Genomic DNA, 22,415 nt, shown 5'->3' with positions numbered 1-22,415 from the left:
CGTGACATGTATAAGTGCATGTAGAGCTAGAGGCAACACAGTCAGAAAATTTGTAAAAGACCAGTTTGCACACTATTTCAGTTTTAATCATTGATCAGTGCCTTGGCAAAACTACTGTAAGGAATAAACATTAGATGATTGTCCTAACAAGAATAGGAAGAACAACTTGCTTGTAAATATATGTGAAACAAAAAAATCAAACCTTTTTTTTTTATAGTTTTCATAGCTATAACTCTGTGTTTATTTCTTCCAGTTGCATTTCCTCACACTCTATTGCAGCAAGTCCTGTGGTAATTGCTAGTCATGACTATGTCTTCACACTCTTGTTTTTATAGGCTGTAAATACATGGATATTTTTCATTGCTCCAGAATTAACAATACACTGTCCACATAATCCATGTTGCACATCAACACTGAAACCTTCTAGTCTTTAGTTCATGATGACTGAATGCTGCATGAAACACTGCTTGTGTGACCACTCAAGCAGCTGGAACTTCCGCAGAAATAGGTTGGAGTGCATTCTTCTGCATGTGACCTTGAAGATGTGTCCCACCTGTTCAGTGGTAGCATGAATTCCAATGCTGTGTGCTCATCCTCATTTAGATGCTGCAGTTCTGTTTCTGCCAAATTTTTTTACAGCTTGATTCCTTCTGGAAAAATCACACATGTGGCCATAATGTAAATATTGTTTCCTTTGCCATGCTCACAGTGTGTGCTCTCATTGCCAGGCAAACTTTCAATGGGTGTGGCAAAAAGGGGCACTTAAAATACGAATGTTTTAGCAGTTCCACTAGAAACAGGCTCAAACTTGAGGAAGTGAGTTGGCAATCTATGGAACTGCCGACTTCTCGTAACAAAGGTCAGAAAATGTACGTGGACACATTCAGTGACAGACTCCTTATGAGGTTACTTTTGGACACTGGTGCATCTGTGTTGCAGCTGTTGCAAGCAGATGACACAAATGTTTGGCCCTAAAGACATCACTGTACCTTTGCTAGGGAAATTTTCAGTTTTACTTACTCATACCCAAGCCATTCATCCACTAAATTTTATGGTGGTAACTGAATCCAAAGGTAGCAATGTTTTTGGGAAAGACTTTTTCTACACTTTTGGATTTACGGTTTGTGAAACAGTGTGTGCCATGTAATCAAAAGGGTCTGGCACTGCCGTAAAGATTCTCTGTGATAAATATACCCAAATTATATCACCTGGACTAGGGAAGACAACAGATTTTGTAGCTCGTGTCAGTCTTAAAGAGAAGGTGGACGCACATATTTTCAAAGCTCATCCAGTGCCCTTGGCTCTTAAGACACCATCAAAACAGAGGTGGATAGACTCAATCATGAAGAAGTGTTAAAGCCTATGCACCATAGTCAATGACCGAGCGAGGTGGCGCAGTGGTTAGCACACTGGACTCGCATTCGGGAGGACGACGGTTCAATCCCGTCTCCGGCCATCCTGATTTAGGTTTTCCGTGATTTCCCTAAATCGCTTCAGGCAAATGCCGGGATGGTTCCTTTGAAAGGGCACGGCCGATTTCCTTCCCCATCCTTCCCTCACCCGAGCTTGCGCTCTGTCTCTAATGACCTCGTTGTCGACGGGACGTTAAACACTAATATCCTCCTCCTCCTCCTCCTCCTCCTCCTCATAGTCAATGGGCCACTAATCTCAAAACAGAGCTGGATAGGCTCACTCATGAAGAAGTATAAATGTCTATTCTCCGTAGACAGTGGATCACTAACTATCAACAATATGCAAACCTAACAGCATCTTGAGGCTTTGTGTCGATTTCAAAGTAACAACCAATGCACAAGTTGAGGTGGAAACTTATCCTCTACCAGCCCTGGATGAATTCTTTGCCTCCTCATGGAGGCATATTTTCAAATCCCCATTGGATGCAGCATCACACTTATCTGCTGATAAACATGCAATAAGGCCTTTATTGTTAAAATCTGTTATCTTTTGGAATCTCTTCAGTCCCTGCCATATTTGAGTGTTTTGTGTATCATCTGCTACAGGACATTCCCAACTGTGCTACTTAATCTGATGTGTTTTTATTTATTTATTCTCACAGATGCAACTCCGTAGATCACCTTCACAACCTCAAGCTTTCATTTTGGGGGCTGGCAACATCAGGACTTACATGTGGCATGCCCAATTGCTCTTATATGCAGTCATATTTAGGATTTAACCTCTAGGAAAATAAACTGGAACCAGCAAAGGATTATGTTGTAGCAATCAGTAAAGTGCAGCTCCTCATGAATGTTAAAAACTTACAAGTGTTTTTAGGTTAGATTAACTGCTGTGGCCAATTTGTTGCAGACCTAGCAGAATTCTTTTACCCACTGAACTAACTGTGGCACCAAGGCATGTGTTTCAAATGGTCACCTGGCTTTCAAATTTTCCACGCTTTAAAGGAGTTCCTTAAACAGGATCCATGCTAAATGACATAATATGCATGGTTCACATCTGGTAGTAGCAATTGATGCATCCGCCCCATGATATATGCACAGTCATCTCCTATTATTACACTGATGCCATCGAACACCCTGTCATGTATGCCTCCAAGACCTTAACTGCTTCTCAGCAATGCTATTCTCAAATAGTGTGAGGCCCTTGCTGTTATTCATGCAGTTGAGGAATTTAAATTATTCCTTTGTGGGCAGAAATTTCATCTTGTCATGGATTGTTGTCTGTTGTTCACCATCTTGGCCCCAAGCATCCCCTACCAAATCAAACCACCCATTGCCTTTAACATTGGGCATTGTACTTGTCATTATTCTATCCATTATCAAGCAGTGACATTACACGCAAATGCGGACCCACTGTCCCAATTCCCCATTGGACCTAACCCAGCCTCTGACAACAGGAATTTGTGTGTTTCTAGCTTGATTCAGATCTGGATCAGACTGTTTCCACCTTTCCTTAATATTTTGTGACCTAATGAAGGCCACTTTCAAGAACCCGATAATTGACGTCATATTCACTTTGTACAACACAAATGGCCGAACATGCCTCCCAATCCAGAAATTCATTCCTGTTGATCAAGGCAGCACCAGCTACACCTAAATCAAGGCCTTCTGTTGTTGTTCTCAGGCAAATACCACTGCATCCTGATTCCTCTATCTTTTCAGCCTTCACACTGCCCATCGGAGGGTGCCCTGGATGAAAAATTTGATTTGACTATGACTCTGGTCAAATATTGAGTCCAGCATTGCAGACCTGGTCTGCCAGTGTTCCGCCTGTCTGGCCCAGTAAGCAGCACCTTCCCTGTGGTTTTCTCTCTCTCTTTCTCTCTCTCTCTCTCTCTCTCTCTCTCTCTCTCTGACCTTATACTGTAAAACTACAGGAGCACAACCACTTAGATTTTACTTGTCTGTTTTTTGGACTCATGTGGTTGATCATGATTGATTCCTTTTTACACTTCCCTTTTGTGTTACACATGTATCAGGTCACTACTGATGCTACTATCATGGGCTTGGAAAAAGTATTTGCCCTTGAAGGCACACCATATCTCAGTTTCTGATAAGGGGATGGTTTTTACCTCCTGTGACTTCGAATGGTTTTGCACTCTTAATGAGATTCTCAACACCTTCACACTTTCACCCAGTCTTCAAAAGCCATGCAGTATACTTTATCGCACCTTTAAAACCATCTCCACAAGGAAATGATGTCAAAAACTATATCTAATGCTCTCTGTAGCTTTCCAGCAGCTTACAGAGCTACCAAGATCAAAGGCTGCGGTCCAGAGGAGCAGCTTCATGGTTATCCTCACTGCACCATTTTGGTTATACTGCACTCACCACTGGTGCACATCATCACTAAGGTCTCTCCCTCCCAACTGGGCACTCCAGTCTGGGCGCATCAGTTTGGGCACCAGCCAGCCTAGACTAATGGGACAATCTCCACTCACCATGGGTTCGTGTTTTATACCATGGCCTCCGCCCACCGACTTCAGCACCACCAATGTAACTGTCTTCACCTCCAACATCCTGGTTGGCATTCACCTTTTTCTCCACCCATGGTGGACCCTCTGGTTCCATGACAACTTTAGGATTTCCCATCGAAACTTGTTGTACCTCAACTTTCCCCAGTGATGCCCACCACGGACACTGACCAGCTACCTTCCTCAGTGGCTTCTCCCCCAGACCGCACACTACTTGTATATTTTGCTCCTGTAGTTGCCGCTTGGGGATAGAAGGGAGAGGTGGGGTGGGGTGGCACCATCTGACATTACCATGGAAACTGAGTAACTGAAACTGACCACTGAGGCATTTCTATTGAGTTGGTGCTGATCCTCAGCTGCCTTCTCTGATGGGATCACCCCAGGCTCCTGCATATAATCCGGCACTGTGAAGGCCTAAGTCAGTGTTGATGTGTGCAGTGGGGTCCACACCACAAGAGATATCATATTATATACAGTATAACAGAGGGAAACATTCCACATGGGAAAAATATATCTAAAAACAAAGATGATGTGACTCACCGAACGAAAGCGCTGGCAGTTTGATAGACACACAAACAAACACACAAAATTCAAGCTTTCGCAACAAACTGTTGCCTCATCAGGAAAGAGGGAAGGAGAGGGAAAGACGAAAGGATGTGGGTTTTAAGGGAGAGGGTAAGGAGTCATTCCAATCCCGGGAGCGGAAAGACTTACCTTAGGGGGAAAAAAGGACGGGTATACACTCGCACACACACACACATATCCATCCACACATATACAGACATAAGCAGAAATATGTGTGCGCACACACACACACACACACACACACACACACACACACACACAAAAGCTTTAGATGAAGGAAGGAAGGTTAGGGTTTAAAGTCATGTAAACATTGAGGTAATTGACAGCGAGGTCATTAGAGAAAGAGCACAAGATCCGATTGTTTCAGGTATAGGGAAAGAAATCGGCCATGCCCTTTCAAAGGAACCATCCCAGGATTTGCTGGAGCAATTTAGGAAAATAACAGAAAACTTAAATCCAGATGGTTGGATGTGGATGTGAACCAAGAGCTGTAGATAAGGAGAAACCAATGAAATAGGCAAAATGATTATTCATTTCTGCAGTCAAAATGAGCTGGTAATTATTGATAATTACTGAGACACTCTTTAAAATCCTTCTTAAAGGAAAGTGTACATGAATTGCACCAAATGCTGGAAGATACCAATCAGACTACATTTGAGTTAAACATAGGGCCAGGTTAAAACTTCCCAGTCATCTACGACCAGATCTAGACTGTGATCATATACTGTTGTTAATTAAATGTAACATCACATGAAGAAGAACAAGAATAATCTAAGTCAGTGGCATCTAGAAGGAGTGGAAGAGGAAACAGGGAAGACTTTTCTGGAGGAACAAAGGAAGCAATAACCAGTAGTTACCAGTATGGTGATTAAAATTAAATAAAATGTAGTATAATTGAAATAGTGAAGTTAGTGAAATGGAAAATAAAAATGGGATAAAATAATACAAATGAACTACAGGAAAAGAAAACCAGACATAACTGTTCAGTATATGTAATCCTATTGATACAATAAATTTACCAGAGGATTTCATAATAAGCAGAATAATAACTATGTCTACAACAGCATAGGCAGTTAATTGCACAAATTACGCTGTTCATTTCATCCCATGTTTATAAGATACACCTGAATATATTTAAAACAAATAAATAAAAACATAAGTTTTTTTCACAAAAATAGACTTCTACAAAAAACGAAATTTTCAGGAAACACATTTTATTGAATTATTTGAACAGTATATTTCACAAGTACATCTACATCTACATCTACATCTATACTCCGCGAGCCACCTTACGGTGTGTGGCGGAGGGTACTTATTGTACCACTATCTGATCCCCCCTTCCCTGTTCCATTCACGAATTGTGCGTGGGAAGAACGACTGCTTGTAAGTCTCCGTATTTGCTCTAATTTCTCGGATCTTTTCGTTGTGATCATTACGCGAGATATATGTGGGCGGTAGTAATATGTTGCCCATCTCTTCCCAGAATGTGCTCTCTCGTAATTTCGATAATAAACCTCTCCGTATTGCGTAACGCCTTTCTTGAAGTGTCCGCCACTGGAGCTTGTTCAGCATCTCCGTAACGCTCTCGCGCTGACTAAATGTCCCCATGACGAATCGCGCTGCTTTTCGCTGGATCATGTCTATCTCTTCTATTAATCCAACCTGGTAAGGGTCCCATACTGATGAGCAATACTCAAGAATCGGACGAACAAGCGTTTTGTAAGCTACTTCTTTCGTCGATGAGTCACATTTTCTTAGAATTCTTCCTATGAATCTCAACCTGGCGCCTGCTTTTCCCACTATTTGTTTTATGTGATCATTCCACTTCAGATCGCTCCGGATAGTAACTCCTAAGTATTTTACGGTCGTTACCGCTTCCAATGATTTACCACCTATGGCATAATCGTACTGGAATGGATTTCTGCCCCTATGTATGCGCATTATATTACATTTATCTACGTTTAGGGAAAGCTGCCAGCTGTCGCACCATTCATTAATCCTCTGCAGGTCTTCCTGGAGTACGTACGAGTCTTCTGATGTTGCTACTTTCTTGTAGACAACCGTGTCATCTGCAAATAGCCTCACGGAGCTACCGATGTTGTCAACTAAGTCATTTATGTATATTGTAAACAATAAAGGTCCTATCACGCTTCCTTGCGGTACTCCCGAAATTACCTCTACATCTGCAGATTTTGAACCGTTAAGAATGACATGTTGTGTTCTTTCTTCTAGGAAATCCTGAATCCAATCACAAACCTGGTCCGATATTCCGTAAGCTCGTATTTTTTTCACTAAACGTAAGTGCGGAACCGTATCAAATGCCTTCCTGAAGTCCAGGAATACGGCATCAATCTGCTCGCCAGTGTCTACGGCACTGTGAATTTCTTGGACAAATAGGGCGAGCTGAGTTTCACATGATCTCTGTTTGCGGAATCCATGTTGGTTATGATGAAGGAGATTTGTATTATCTAAGAACGTCATAATACGAGAACATAAAACATGTTCCATTATTCTACAACAGATTGACGTAAGCGAAATAGGCCTATAATTATTCGCATCTGATTTATGACCCTTCTTGAAAATGGGAACGACCTGCGCTTTCTTCCAGTCGCTAGGTACTTTACGTTCTTCCAGAGATCTACGATAAATTGCTGATAGAAAGGGGGCAAGTTCTTTAGCATAATCACTGTAGAATCTTACGGGTATCTCGTCTGGTCCGGATGCTTTTCCGCTACTAAGTGATAGCAGTTGTTTTTCAATTCCGATATCGTTTATTTCAATATTTTCCATTTTGGCGTCCGTGCGACGGCTGAAGTCAGGGACCGTGTTACGATTTTCCGCAGTGAAACAGTTTCGGAACACTGAATTCAGTATTTCTGCCTTTCTTCGGTCGTCCTCTGTTTCGGTGCCATCGTGGTCAACGAGTGACTGAATAGGGGATTTAGATCCGCTTACCGATTTTACATATGACCAAAACTTTTTAGGGTTCTTGTTTAGATTGTTTGCCAATGTTTTATGTTCGAATTCGTTGAATGCTTCTCTCATTGCTCTCTTTACGCTCTTTTTCGCTTCGTTCAGCTTTTCCTTATCAGCTATGATTCGACTACTCTTAAACCTATGATGAAGCTTTCTTTGTTTCCGTAGTACCTTTCGTACATGATTGTTATACCACGGTGGATCTTTCCCCTCGCTTTGGACCTTAGTCGGTACGAACTTATCTAAGGCGTACTGGACGATGTTTCTGAATTTTTTCCATTTTTGTTCCACATCCTCTTCCTCAGAAATGAACGTTTGATGGTGGTCACTCAGATATTCTGCGATTTGTGCCCTATCACTCTTGTTAAGCAAATATATTTTCCTTCCTTTCTTGGCATTTCTTATTACACTTGTAGTCATTGATGCAACCACTGACTTATGATCACTGATACCCTCTTCTACATTCACGGAGTCGAAAAGTTCCGGTCTATTTGTTGCTATGAGGTCTAAAACGTTAGCTTCACGAGTTGGTTCTCTAACTATCTGCTCGAAGTAATTCTCGGACAAGGCAGTCAGGATAATGTCACAAGAGTCTCTGTCCCTGGCTCCAGTTCTGATTGTGTGACTATCCCATTCTATACCTGGTAGATTGAAGTCTCCCCCTATTACAATAGTATGATCATGAAACTTCTTCACGACGTTCTGCAGGTTCTCTCTGAGGCGCTCAACTACTACGGTTGCTGATGCAGGTGGTCTATAGAAGCATCCGACTATCATATCTGACCCACCTTTGATACTTAACTTAACCCAGATTATTTCACATTCGCATTCGCTAATAACTTCACTGGATATTATTGAATTCTTTACTGCTATAAATACTCCTCCACCATTGGCGTTTATCCTATCCTTGCGGTATATATTCCATTCTGTGTCTAGGATTTCGTTACTGTTCACTTCCGGTTTTAACCAACTTTCCGTTCCTAATACTATATGCGCACTATTTTCTTCAATAAGCGATACTAATTCAGGAACCTTGCCCTGGATACTCCTGCAGTTTACCAATATTACGTTAACTTTTCCTGTTTTTGGTCTCTGAGGACGGACGTTCTTTATCAACGATGCTGATGTTCTCTCTGGTAAGCCGTCAGGTATTTTATCGTTTCGCCCAAGGGGGGGTCCCTCTAACCTAAAAAACCCCCGTGTGCACGCCACACGTACTCTGCTACCCTAGTAGCTGCTTCCGGTGTGTAGTGCACGCCTGACCTGTCTAGGGGGGCCCTACAGTTCTCCACCCAATAACGGAGGTCGATGAATTTGCAACCATTATAGTCGCAGAGTCGTCTGAGCCTCTGGTTTAGACCCTCCACACGGCTCCAAACCAGAGGACCGCGATCGACTCTGGGCACTATGCTGCAGATATTAAGCTCAGCTTGCACTCCGCGTGCGATGCTGGTTGTCTTCACCAAATCAGCCAGCCGCCGAAAGGAACCAAGGATGGCCTCAGAACCCAAGCGGCAGGCGTCATTCGTTCCGACATGTGCTACTATCTGCAGCCGGTCACACCCAGTGCGTTCAATAGCTGCCGGAAGGGCCTCCTCCACATTACGGACGAGACCCCCCGGCAAGCACACCGAGTGCACACTGGCATTCTTCCCCGACCTACCCGCTATTTTCCTGAGGGGCTCCATAACCCGCCTAACGTTGGAGCTCCCTATAACTAATAGGATACATAATACAATGATGGAAAAACTTTTCTATGCACTCAGAATGAGATTTTCACTCTGCAGCAGAGTGTGCGCTGATATGAAACTTCCTGGCAGATTAAAACTGTGTGCCGGGCCGAGACTCGAACTCCGGACCTTTGCCTTTCGCGAGCAAGTGCTCTACCAACTAAGCTACCCAAGCACGACTCACGCCCCGTCCTCACAGGTAGGAGACGAGGTACTGGCAGAAGTAAACCTGTGAGGACGGGGCGTGAGTCGTGCTTGGGTAGCTCAGTTGGTAGAGCACTTGCCTGCGAAAGGCAAAGGTCCCGAGCTCGAGTCTCGGTCCGGCACACAGTTTTAATCTGCCAGGAAGTTTATTTTCTATGCACTTTCAGTTGCAAACAGAAAATGTGAAAAAAACATGATTTATTCCAAAACTTAAAATCTACAGAGTGATTATTTTGTAGCAGTAATGCCCTAGTTTACTTTAATGTAGTGAACAAACAGTAATTCAATAAATTGGTTGATTATAGAACTGTACTTCATTATTTTCATTGTCACATTCACTGCTACACTCTAGGGCCTTCTCATAGAACTCTTGGGCTTCTGATGATGTAGTAACAAATGTCTCAAGTTTCTTTACACTGTCAGCTTTTTTTGACAGTCACATGGTTTCTAGGTTTTCTTACAGGTGATTGATCATTGTACTTGAAACTGTCTCTGTTAGTTTTCTTCACTTCAACACAATCAAAGAAAAGTAGTATGTTGTTTAGACTTTGCAGATGGCACTAACTTGGTTTCCTTATTTATAAAAAAAATATTCTAGCTACAAAAATTTTGAATGGTAGCTTCTCTTGTATTAAACTGTGTGCAGTGGTCTCGAAATCGTACACATGCCAATTCTCAAGAACCCTACAGATAAAATGAGCGCTCAGAACCTCATAATAGTGTGATGATAAGGTTATGGTTTCAAGTTTTCTCAGTTTGATTTTAATGATATCAAATACCCTATCATGGGACATGAAACTGTGACCTCTGCTTGTGAAGCACAGTAGTAAGCTACTTTGTTGAAAATGAGCAGTAGATCTTCATATTTGGCACAACTCTTTTTTTTTTTTTTTTTTTGTTGATGTTGAGTGTAGAAAAATTTCACAGTTTTATGTGCAAGATTAAAGAGGTAAATAGTAAGTTTTCATGAAATCCATGTACTGCAATGGATTCCTCTCATTTAGAAGTGCATGTTGTTTCCTCAAATGATCCATGAATTGGAGCAGATTAGTTTGGAATATGAAGAAAATTTAGCTAGACTGGAAGGAGAGAAAAATAGTTTATGAACTACACATATATTAGAGCATAATAATAATAATGGCGTGTGACGAGGGCCTCACATCGGGTAGACCGCTCGCCTGGTGCGATTTGACGCCACTTCGGGGACTTGCACGTCAATGGGGATGAAATGATGATGATTAGGACAACACAACACCCAGTCCCTGAGCGGAGAAAATCTCCAACCCAGCCGGGAATTGAACCCGGGCCCTTAGGATTGACAGTCTGTCGCACTGACCACTCAGCTACCGGGGGCCGACATATTAGAGCATGGAAATTAATATAAAAGGGTGCTAAAATCAGAAAAGGACTGAGGCAGGACTGTTCTGTGTCTCCATACCTGCTGAATATATAAAATGAAGAAGGAATGCAAAATTTGAAAGAGAAAACAAAGGAAATTAATTGATAGTGAAAAGACATACTGCATCAGATTTGCTGATGACGTAGTAGTAGCTGCAGGTTCAGAGAGTGATCGTGATAGAAAAGAACTTTGCCATTTTGGATCTAGGTCTATGAAGGTGTTAGGTAAGTATGTCCTAGCAAGCTGAGTGCCAGTGCAAGTGAAGAGTAGCAGTTACTCCTGATGTGGTGGCAAGCTGTCAGCGTATGATTTTCAGCAGGCAATTCCTTCCCTGTATTCATTCTTGGCTGTACATACCAAGTGCATACAAGCCAGTTTGTCAGCAATACAAGTTTCTAGGCAACAAACAACCTCCACACATAGGCCACACTGAATTATAACTGAACAACACATGTAAATAATTTAAGGATAAATTCTAGATAATAGTTAGACTGTAGGAGCAACCTGTACACTTTATTTCATATTTTCAGCTCCGTTAATTTGCATCTGACATTAACATGTGGTCGTGAATGTATAGTTAAAGACATGTCTAAATACGAGCTTTCATTAAGAATGCTAATGAACATTTTAAGTAAGGCCCGCAAAGAAAAGATAAGAGAAATTTGGGCTCATACGGAGCCATATGTACAATCTATTTATGAGAGTGAAAGGAAAGAGAATGGCTAATAGTGGTAGTGGTACAAGTACCCTCTTCCATGCACCATGTGGTGGCTTGCAGAGTATGTATGTAAATGTAGAATAATAGCCCCATAATGATAAACTGTTGCATCTATTGTGCAGAACTGTTTGATTGATGAACAATTTTCTGATATTTTCTTTTAACATACGTAACTTTTTTTTTCCAGATAAGTTCTACACATGACAGAAAAAATGTATCTCAAGAAAATAATTCAGAACGAAATGAAGTTTACGTTAATATAACAGTTAGCTCTTCAGCTTTTGCTGATGTACTAACACAGAAGAAGAACGTGAATTTACGAGAAAGTTCCAAGGCAAACCATGTACATTTGGCATCAAGGGTGCAGTCATCTGAAGCTAAGGTTATACCTCAACCAAATGGAGTCAGTGATGTCGGGAAACACATTAAAAAAGTGCAGTGTGATTACAATAGCAAGAATAAGATAGAAAATTTTTTACATTTTGTTGTACGTGAAAAAACTCATACAGCAGCTTCAGCTGTAAAATTAGAAATAGATGATCCATCAGCAGAAGGTAATGCTTTTGTATGTGATCATAGTTCTCCAGACACAGATCATTCCACCTCCAAAACTAATCATAAAAATGACCTTGCTTATGAGAACACTGTTCAGTCCCAACATTCTGAGAATACTTCAGATACAGAAAAAACTGCGGAGGAATGCTGTTGCATGGTGCCTAATGATTTTAAAGTACAAAATAAAAGACAAACGTCTCACTCTCAAACCCCTAACAAAATTCCTAAAAATTCTTCTCCGTCACAAGCTCCAGTCAGTATTTCTGCTGAGAGTGAAAGAAATGCAAAATTCAGCATGCCCCAGAAGGGAAGTGTAGCAGATGCTGTAGTTTGCTTCCCTGTAGAAATTAAAGGTTCTAATGTGGATACTTTCCAAGGAGATAAAAATGCCACAGAAATATCACAAGGAAAGGAAGCTTCAGAAGATACAAACAAGAAAGTGAGAAGAAAAAATTATGAAGAACTGGCACCATTTAAATTCTTCTGTTCCCAGTGTTCATTCAAATCAAAGCGTGAAAGTCATTATCAACGCCATAAGCAGCTGCATGAGCAGGTAATTACATAAATGGTTTTTGTGTATCTACTACATGGTTCCCAATGGTTTACTTCATCGATATGTAATGTGCAGTTTATTAAAATTCAGTGTGAATTTCTGTTTATATGATACTGAAGTATGTATTTCAGGTTTCAAACATTTATCAGTGTGAAAAATGCAGCTTCAAAACCATTCGTTTAGGAAACTTACGCCGTCATGAACTTACTCACAGTGAGTCAGAACTGTCGTGTGATTTGTGCACTTATCGAACACTCCATCATAAACTTCTGATAAGACATCAAAGGAACAAACATATCAATAAGGTAAGAATAAGACGGTAGTTTTGCTTAGTGTGTGCTTCCTGTCATTGTATACAGTGGAAACACGCTTTTACTATTTTTGAGGGTCTTCAAAAAATGGTGTAAAATGCAAGAAAATGTAAAATGTGTGGGAAATAACTTTTTAAGAGATAAAAATTATTTGTAGGATCCCCCCTTTCATTTTAATAGTTTATTTATGATATACGTACATAACAGGCATCAGAATACTTGCTAGCAGCTTGTTTATTATCCAATAAAGTTTATCTGAATTTTCTACTCTTTACCTACTAACATAACTGGAACTGGTTAACTCTCTGGAAAGTAGAAATGTTTGACTTAATTTCGTTCATCATTATTGGTTTTTTGAGAAGCCAGCAGTTGTGTCTTCATTATTTAAATAAAGAAACACCGCATCAGTTACATATTTTTTCATGCTCACAACTACGGTTTCTGAGATTGTATTCCCTCTGCCAGGCACTGTTGTAGTGCAACAATGTGTAGTGTGGTGGGGTTGAAGGAACATTGAAGATGAAGTTGGTGCTGTCACACTTTGCAATAGATAGGTCATCAATGGGAAGACTGTAGATATTGACATGGAACAGTGATCTACATAAAAGAACAGAATCACATGCAGAGGAAGAGAGACTGCATTTGGGGGAGTGCAGGATCCCTAAAGGAATCACTTGGAAGAGAAATGGTAATTTCCCCTGTGGACCAACAACTGTAGAATCGGAATCACCATCCATACTGGTGAGCAGGGGGGGGAGTCAGCTAAACACCAGGCTGGCTTGAGCCGATTAACAGACACTGTTTCCTTCTTCCCATTAAATAGAATGTTGAAAGTGTTCTGTCCTCTTCTAAGCACTCTGTGCAGGCCAGAATAGGGGGGCTGGAATATGGCTCTGACTGAGTTGTCATGAAGCATAACATAGTTGCAGTGTTCAAGGTCTTTATGCAGGTATGCATGAGGAATGGTATGCGTCTTTGGCAGGGGGGAGGGGGGACAGGGTGGGTATGTATTTTAATGTATTTTAGAAATGCATTTGAGCACTCATTTAACCAATTCTGGAAGCTCATCTGTGGTTAGAATGGTCACTGGCTCAACAAACTGAGCAGGTAGGACAAGGGCTTCGCCATATAAGACCTCTGCTAATAAGGCTTGGAGGTTGTCTTCATGCACTGTTTGCGCCCAGAGTAGAACCTATTGGAGTGTGGAAGACCAAGAGCCACCATGGCCATGCCGCCTTCAGAGTACAATGCCATCTCCCAATTAAACAATTACTCTGAGGGTGGTATGCTGTTATGTGGAATTTTTCTGATCCACAGAGCTCGCACCAGTGGGAGAACAATACTGACTCAAACTGGTGGCCTGGTCTCTGATAACAGTGGACGGGCAACCAAATTGAGCAATACAGGGGCTGACAAAGGGAAGATCTATAGTCTCAGCCATGATATCGGAGAATGGGATGGCTTCAACCCACCATGTCGTATGATCAGTATTAGACAGGATGTAGTGGAAGCAGTCGGATGGATGTAGAGGACCAATGATATCAATGTGTACATGTTGTAATTTGCCCTTTGGTATTCTAAATGTTCCAATGGGTGGTTGTACATGTCTTCTGACTTTGCTCCTTTGGCATGGTATACAGGGTGTTACAAAAAGGTATGGCCAAACTTCCAGGAAACATTCCTCACACACAAAGAAGGAAAATATGTTATGTGGACATGTGTCCGGAAACACTTACTTTCCATGTTAGAGCTCATTTTATTACTTCTCTTCAAATCACATCAATCATGGAATGGAAACACACAGCAACAGAACGTACCAGCGTGACTTCAAACACTTTGTTACAGGAAATGTTCAAAATATCCTCCGTTAGCGAGGATACATGCATCCACCCTCCGTCACATGGAATCCCTGATGCGCTGATGCAGCCCTGGAGAATGGCGTATTGTATCACAGCCGTCCACAATACGAGCACGAAGAGTCTCTACATTTGGTACCGGGGTTGCGTAGACAAGAGCTTTCAAATGCCCCGGTAAATGAAAGTCAAGAGGGTTGAGGTCAGGAAAGCGTGGAGGCCATGGAATTGGTCCACCTCTACCAATCCATCGGTTTGTGATGAACACTAACCTGTTGATTCTACGTACTGATGTGATTGATGCTAGTACTGTAGAGCAGTGAGTCGCACCGATGTCAACATTACCTTCCTTCAATTGGGCCAACTGGCGGTGAATCGAGGAAGGACAGTTCATACTGACGAAACTAAAATGAGCTCTAACATGGAAATTAAGCGTTTCTGGACACATGTCCACATAACATCTTTTCGTTATTTGTGTGTAAGGAATGTTTCCTGGAAGTTTGGCCGTACCTTTTTGTAACACCCTGTATATGCATGTATCCACTCCTTTTTAATCCCCGGCCAGTTGAAGTGGTCTGTTATGATTGTAGTTGTAGCTTAAATACCTGGATGGGTAAGGCCGTGAAGGGAGTCAAAAATTGTACAATGGAGGGAGGTGGGGACGACCGAGCAGATTCTACCTGTGGAAGTGTCACAGAAGATAGGCATTGTGGAGCCCAAGACTGCTCGAGTGTTAGAACACAGTTCGAATCCTGAAGCATTTCTGACTACTCTGGGTCGCTTACTTGAAGGTTGGCAAGCTCGTCCATATTAATGGGGGAGGTTATAGAGTTCACAAGGGGGGGGGGGGGGGGGGTATCGCGTCTTTTAGGGATTGGTGATCTCTGTAGATGATGATCTCACGGCCCTCAGTCATCATGAAAGTATCGTACCGCTTCGCAGACTGCTTGTAATTTGCAGTCAAATGTGGACCATTTGCACTGACAGGCTGTCAGTTTCTCGGAAAAAAATTTCAAAGGCTTTGTTGTATTGCCCATGTGTTGCTGTAACACTGTGTGTATCGACAAATCATTTGCATAGGTTATAATGGAAATACGAGGATCTGGAATAGGATGGGAAAGAGCTGACTTCAGTGGATCAAAAGCCTGAATCATATCTTCTGTCCATGGAACCTTCCTAGTGCCAAAAATGGTTTTGCCTTTAAGGGCATCAGTGATGAAGGCCTGAAGGGATGCAACTTGAGGAATGTGTTGTCTGTAAAAGTTGATAATGCCGAGAAACAAGCACAGCTCATGGTAGTCACTGGGAAGAGCAAGGTGTTTACTGAAATCAGCCTGGTCAGAGGTGGGACAGATGCTATCTGCTGAAACTGCATGGCCGAGGAAGGTGACGTCTCATTCACGCAATTGAGATTTCTCATAGTTTGTCTCGACTCCATTCCTATGTAGTACACTCACAACAGGAGCAAGGTCTTCGGAATGTCCTCTGGGGCCATCGGAATCTGATGAAAGGCTTTGCATCAGTCCAAAACACTAATACACCTGTGCACCACTAAGCAGCTGTGCAAAGTCTTGTATGTGCTGGATCGGATAGTTGTCTATAATGGGGCGAGCATTAAGAGCCCTATAATCTCCTCAGAGCCTGGCCAAACCGTCTTTCTTTTGCACAAGGTTTAGGGGAGAAGACCAGTTGCTATTTGATTGGCGAACAATGCCTGGATTAAGGAGCTCACTTACGATGGGTTTGGCTTGGTGGAGTTCTTTTTGGATTGAGCTAAAGGGCTCTGTGACGAACAGGAGGCCCCCAGTGGTATTGATTTTAAATACTATTAGTAATGCCTGGTAGGTAAGAGTCATCTGGCACTACAAGGAGAATTTTATGGTCGACATGTGCATGGGGGATGCACTGTAAGTTGGTACTGGAAGATGTAGTGTTTCTTACCTAAGTAGTTAAGACAGCTGTTACGAGTCCACTCTCAGTCAGGGTGTATATGACCTGGGACAACCAGGACATCCGGGAAAAACCCGGGAATTTTTTCATCCGGGAGAAAACCGAGAAAAACCCAGGAATTTTTTAGAATTTCGGGAATTTTTCATTGTTTTAGTTTGCAGTTAAATTTTTGTAACTTTGACTGGTAAGAACCAATACTCTAACAAAGAATATTACTGTATCTCGCTACTGCAGAATAATACTACAGCAATAAAAAACGAACGAGAGAAATAGAAACGAAAATAAAATTTAAGTTGCAAAGGAAATTCACCATATACAACAACAAAACACAGTTCTCTTACAAGCGTCTGCCAACAGTAAAATGTGTCAAATGCTTTAGGAAGACTATGCAATGTTTCATAACAACAAAATGCCTCCGGTGGGCGTGATGTCACAACTTTACATTAGATTCGTTTGAGCGGTTGCGAGCGAGCTTATCCGCATGTGCAGTTGAGTCTCGTATGAGTAGTACCTTCTCCTGCTTCTGGCTACAGAAGTGTGGCAGTTAGCCGTATAAGCAATAGCAGAAAGGAGCCAGATGCTGATGCTATCCGGAAAAATTTTACTGGTGCGCCTAAGGTGCCAGATTCACGTATGCGCAACAGGCCAGGAACTAGGGGGCGGGGGGCAAACCAGGTTATCTGCCCCGGATGATAGTCTCAGGAGGGGGGGGGGGGGGGCAAATTCATATTATTGAGGAAAATACCTTGTTTCACAAAGCATCCAGCGCACAGTAGTCTATTGATTTCTCGCATGATTTTGAACACATTCCTGTTGGTTTTTGAACATTTTTAAACAAATTCTAAGTCGATTTCTGAAAGAATCGTAAGTTTATTTTTGAATGCGTGCATAGTGTACGTGATGTCTCTGCTAGGGGAATCCCCGTCGCATCTAGAAATAAACTTTCCTGTAGACAAATGGGGGTGACAAAATACACGTAATCAGATAGAGAAACCACACCAGTCTTGGGTACAATTTGTATTAACAGCTTTTCTAGTATTAGACAACGACATTTCGTTTTTTCATGTAGCAAAACATTAGCGAACTTTGATGAGGTAGTAGATTCTTTTCCAGAAAGGAAAGTACGCCATATAAAGCTGTGGCAAGATTAGAGAGAAAAGAAGCTAGGACTTAACGATTGAAGAAACATGTACTGTCTTGCTTGCCTCTTGTCTTTACTCGTTTTATGTATCCTATATTTAATTTTGTGTCACACAAATCAGCAAGTTATTAGCTAATAGTCAGTAAAGACTGCAAATTTTCTGAAGAGTTCTTGTTCTACCGGTTACAAATAATCCCAACCAGTATTAATGCCGAGATTTTTTTAAAAGAGGAGCAAGATGTCAATAAAGAGGAGCAGGATGTCAAACCGGCCGACTGGGCACCACAGGACATTTTAATTTCCACTGGCGTGAATATAGTTTGTTGGCACCCATTCCATTACAAAATATTACATGTCTGAATTCCACAAAGCAAAATACAAGAGACGTGCGATGGAAGAATGCTTTGTGGAGAGGCGTGGCCACACTTAAGACCAAATAACATGTCTTACGTTCCCTCGAATATCTATGTTTTATGTATCAGACTCTTCAGAAAGATGTGTGCTACAAAATGAAGATATTTTTGAAAAGTTGATTTTTAAATTTTTGGCGTCCTACCTCAAATGCTCAAGGGAGGGGGGAGCACCACTGTCTAATATCGCCCCGGTTCGGAAATATCCTAGATCCGGACCTGATTTACAGAGCAGTCAGAGTTGTAGTGGGAGGTGGTAGTCTCCACGTGACCCGTGTTTACGTTAAGTGATTTTGCTGTTTCCTCTTTGTTTATTGCTCCCACTTCAAATGAAAACAAAACGGATTTCTGTGGCCGGGAGCTATCAAGTGAATTAAAATACATGCACATAATCGCGGAAGGATAAAATATGTAATTAGTTTCAGATTTTATTTTGTTTCTGACAGTCAAGTGTTAATCGCCTTGCAGAACAATGAAGTTATTTTTGGCGATTTGTTAAAGAAATTTGACTTTTACTAATCTTTTCTGCTGAGGCAGTCAGTTTATTTGAAACTAAGTGTTTAATTCCACACTATTGGCTAGTTTCAACTGTTTGCTGCATTTCAAGTTCACGTTTACATCTTCTAGCACGTATGGTATTATGTCTTAATAAAGAACCAAACATGAGATAATACAGTACAGGTACTCCAAGAAAATTTACATCTGAATCTGGACATACGAATGTGCACTTTAAGTCGAATTATGCATTTTAGTATAGTTCACAAAATTCCAATGCTCTTGGAGTGTCCTCTAATGTCTTGTTTCTTTTATGACTTAATGTAAGATCTTTTAATGTTTTACACGTATGAACGTATGGGCTTCCTGCGTCATCGTAGCTGCGCAAGCGCTGCAACACCTGTTATTTGGCACGCTCTGGCAACTGCTGGAACGATTCTGTTTCTAACATCATGGCAAAATATTGGGAATGGTTGTTGTTTGGAAAGCGTTACTTTCAAAGTAAATTTCCTTTTACACAAGATGAAGTCTGTGCGCTCGAATGTCCGATGAATTTCTTAAATCATAGAACATTTGACTCTCATTCAAAAATCAAATCTTTGAGGGCAACCATTAGGAATATTTTTGAGCCCAGAAGATCAGACATTTATGTCGTCGTCAAAAAATTTACTGGCACATTTTTTTATGTATCTTTAAAGTGTAACACGCGCAAAAATGATCATTGTGCGCTAAAGCTTAGCTTCTCTTGCATCTTATTAATCTTAGTGACCAATATTAAACGTAAAAGCTTTTCTTTTCTTGTAGCAACACTATGTACATATGTATATTAATTTAAAACATTACCTTTCCCTATTTGTGTGTTCACGATACTTTACAGTGATGTTGCTATTGGCTGACTTCATCACGTGTCCTATGATCTGAATATCCGCTGTTATCGGCTGACGAGATCACTTGACATGAGCTACAACTGGCTTACAAAAGTGCATTGCAATCTTGATTTCAATCCTTCAGAAAGTAACATGCGGTGTTTGGTGGAATTCAAATTTATACTTTCGTAATACGAAAATATGGAGTGTACATGTTGCTGCACATCAGACATCTTTCTAAAACTTGTTTTTCCCCTAAGTTTCGTTTTCTAAAGTGCCGGGAAATTCTATGCCGGTGTATTAAACAACAACCATTTAAAGGATTGATAAGTTTCACAGTTTCGAGGAAAATTATACTGTTACTTAACACAGAAAAAATGTATTTTCACCCAGGAGAAAGTGTATTTTTAACCGGTAAACCCGGGAAAAAAATCCAGGATTTTTTTTTTTTTCGCCGTCCGTGTATACACCCTGTCAGTACTGGCATAATGGAATCCTGACATTGTTGTGTAGATGACAGTTGTTGTAGCAGCTGATATGCCTGTGCTAATTCCACAGACGCCACATCGATCCACTGCTGGAGAACATTGACGTACTTGTGGAGAGTGTTGGTTGCAGCACACTCAGCAGCGAAGTGAGCAAGCGGTATTGTAAGGCGAGCCATTGCAGATGAGCACTCAACCAAAGATGCGTGAGTTGCTCCTCAACAGAGGACCAAATGAACCTTGAACCAGAAGTTCCTGCATCATGATAGCTTCATGAATATTTGGCAAAAAGTAAAAATTTGTTGGAAGTCCTTGCCTAGAATGGCTTTGTCAGTGTCCGCCACATGGAAAGTGCACGTAAAAGTGAGTCCAGGAGCAAGTCATACTGAAAGTTCAGCTGTGCTGTGGATGTTAATAGTAGAGTTATATGCAGTGCATAATGTTGATTTAGTAGGCATTGTTTTTGCCGGAGCTAGCGCAAGGGTTACCACACTGGTATCAGCACCCACGTGGATCAAAAAATTGTAGCTGGAGAAACCATTCAATATGTAGAGGCGGCCGTTGTTGGTTGTAGTGGCAGATGTTGGCTGTTGCATCTGTAGGCTCTGAGAGGATGTCATGCAGTCCAGCATGCCTAAACTGGACTGCTTGTGGAGTTTGATTATGCACAAGGTGGATGACAATTACGTGCAGCATTGCCAAACATGGAGTGAAACCATTGCAGCGGGTACAATGGGTGGGGGTGTTGGCTGCTGCATATGCACCATGTGTCAGCAGAGTGGTAGGAATAGGTGCAGTGCCGGATGGTAGTTCAGCAGCTGTCCAAGAGTATCGTGCTTTGGCTGCAGGCAGTGCGTGTAGGCTACTGCCAGGGGGCTGTGTGTTGCCTGTGGGCTGCACATGCATTCTTCCATGTCCTCTTCCAGCACGGGTGGGGGGGAGGGGTGCAGAGATATTCATATCTTGCTTCTCGATGTCAGTGGTGGTATGGACCCGCTGACAGTGTTGAAGCGAAATGTAGTGTGAGGAGGGCTATGCGAGAGGCGTTCCATGAATTCGAAAGTAAAGTTCTATGTATTGACTTCGTCGAAACCGTAGGTGGATCAAAGCAAAATGTCCAGACACTCTGTGACCAAAATGGTACTGAAACAGAGGATGGCAGACTAAAGGCTGAAATACTATATGTCTTTTTCCAAAGGTGTTTCACAGAGGAAGACTGCACTGTAGTTCCTTCTCTAGATTGTCGCACAGATGACAAAATGGTAGATATCGAAATAGATGACAGAGGGATAGAAAAACTATTAAAATCACTCAAAAGAGGAAAGGCCGCTGGACCTGATGGGATAACAGTTCGATTTTACACAGAGTCCGCTAAGGAACTTGCCCCCTTTCTTGCAGTACCGTAGGTCTCTAGAACAGTGTAGCATTCCAAAGCATTGGAAAAGGGCACAGGTCATCCCCGTTTTCAAGAAGTGATGTCAAACAGATGTGCAGAACTATAGACCTATATCTCTAACATCGATCAGTTGTAGAATTTTGGAACACGTATTATGTTTGAGTATAATGACTTTTCTGGAGACTAGAAATCTACTCTGCAGGAATCAGCATGGGTTTCGAAAAAGACTATCGTGTGAAACCCAGCTCGTGCTATTCGTTCACGAGACTCAGAGGGGCATACACGCTGGTTCCCAGGTAGATGCCATGTTTCTTGACTTCCGCAAGGCGTTTGATACAGGTCCCCACGTTCGTTTAATGAACAAAGTAAGAGCATATGGACTATCAGACCAATTGTGTGATTGGATTGAAGAGTTCCTAGGTAACAGAACGCAGCTTGTCATTCTCAACGGAGAGAAGTCTTCCGAAGTAAGAGTGATTTCAGGTGTGCCGCAGGGGAGTGTCGTAGGACCGTTGCTATTCACAATATACATAAACAATCTTGTGGATAACATTGGAAGTTCACTGAGGCTTTTTGCGGATGATGCTGTAGTATATCGACAGGTTGTAACAATGGAAAATTGTACTGAAATGCAGGAGGATCTGCAACGAATTGACACATGGTGCAGGGAATGGCAATTGAATCTCAATAAGTGTAATGTGCTGCGAATACATAGAAAGAAAGATCCTTTATCGTTTAGCTACAATATAGCAGGTGAGCAACTGGAAGCAGTTAATTCCATAAATTATCTGGGAGTAGGCAATAGGAGCGATTTAAAATGGAATGATCACTTAAAGTTGATC

General features: G+C 41.7%; 1 protein-coding gene across 1 annotated transcript in view; it reads left to right on the top strand.

Annotated features, from left to right (window-relative positions):
• The window catches only part of LOC126247573 (zinc finger protein 583-like), a 122,874-nt gene that overhangs the window by 25,676 nt on the left and 74,783 nt on the right, over positions 1 to 22,415 (top strand). Inside the window, exons 5-6 of the mRNA XM_049948492.1 lie at positions 11,746 to 12,666; positions 12,798 to 12,971. Of these exons, the coding sequence (XP_049804449.1) occupies positions 11,746 to 12,666; positions 12,798 to 12,971 (1,095 nt within the window). The remainder of the gene's footprint in view (positions 1 to 11,745; positions 12,667 to 12,797; positions 12,972 to 22,415) is intronic.

The sequence above is a fragment of the Schistocerca nitens genome, chromosome 1 (assembly GCF_023898315.1).
Source record: "Schistocerca nitens isolate TAMUIC-IGC-003100 chromosome 1, iqSchNite1.1, whole genome shotgun sequence".
Lineage (NCBI taxonomy): Eukaryota > Metazoa > Arthropoda > Insecta > Orthoptera > Acrididae > Schistocerca > Schistocerca nitens.
This window is presented reverse-complemented; position numbering and strand designations above follow the sequence as displayed.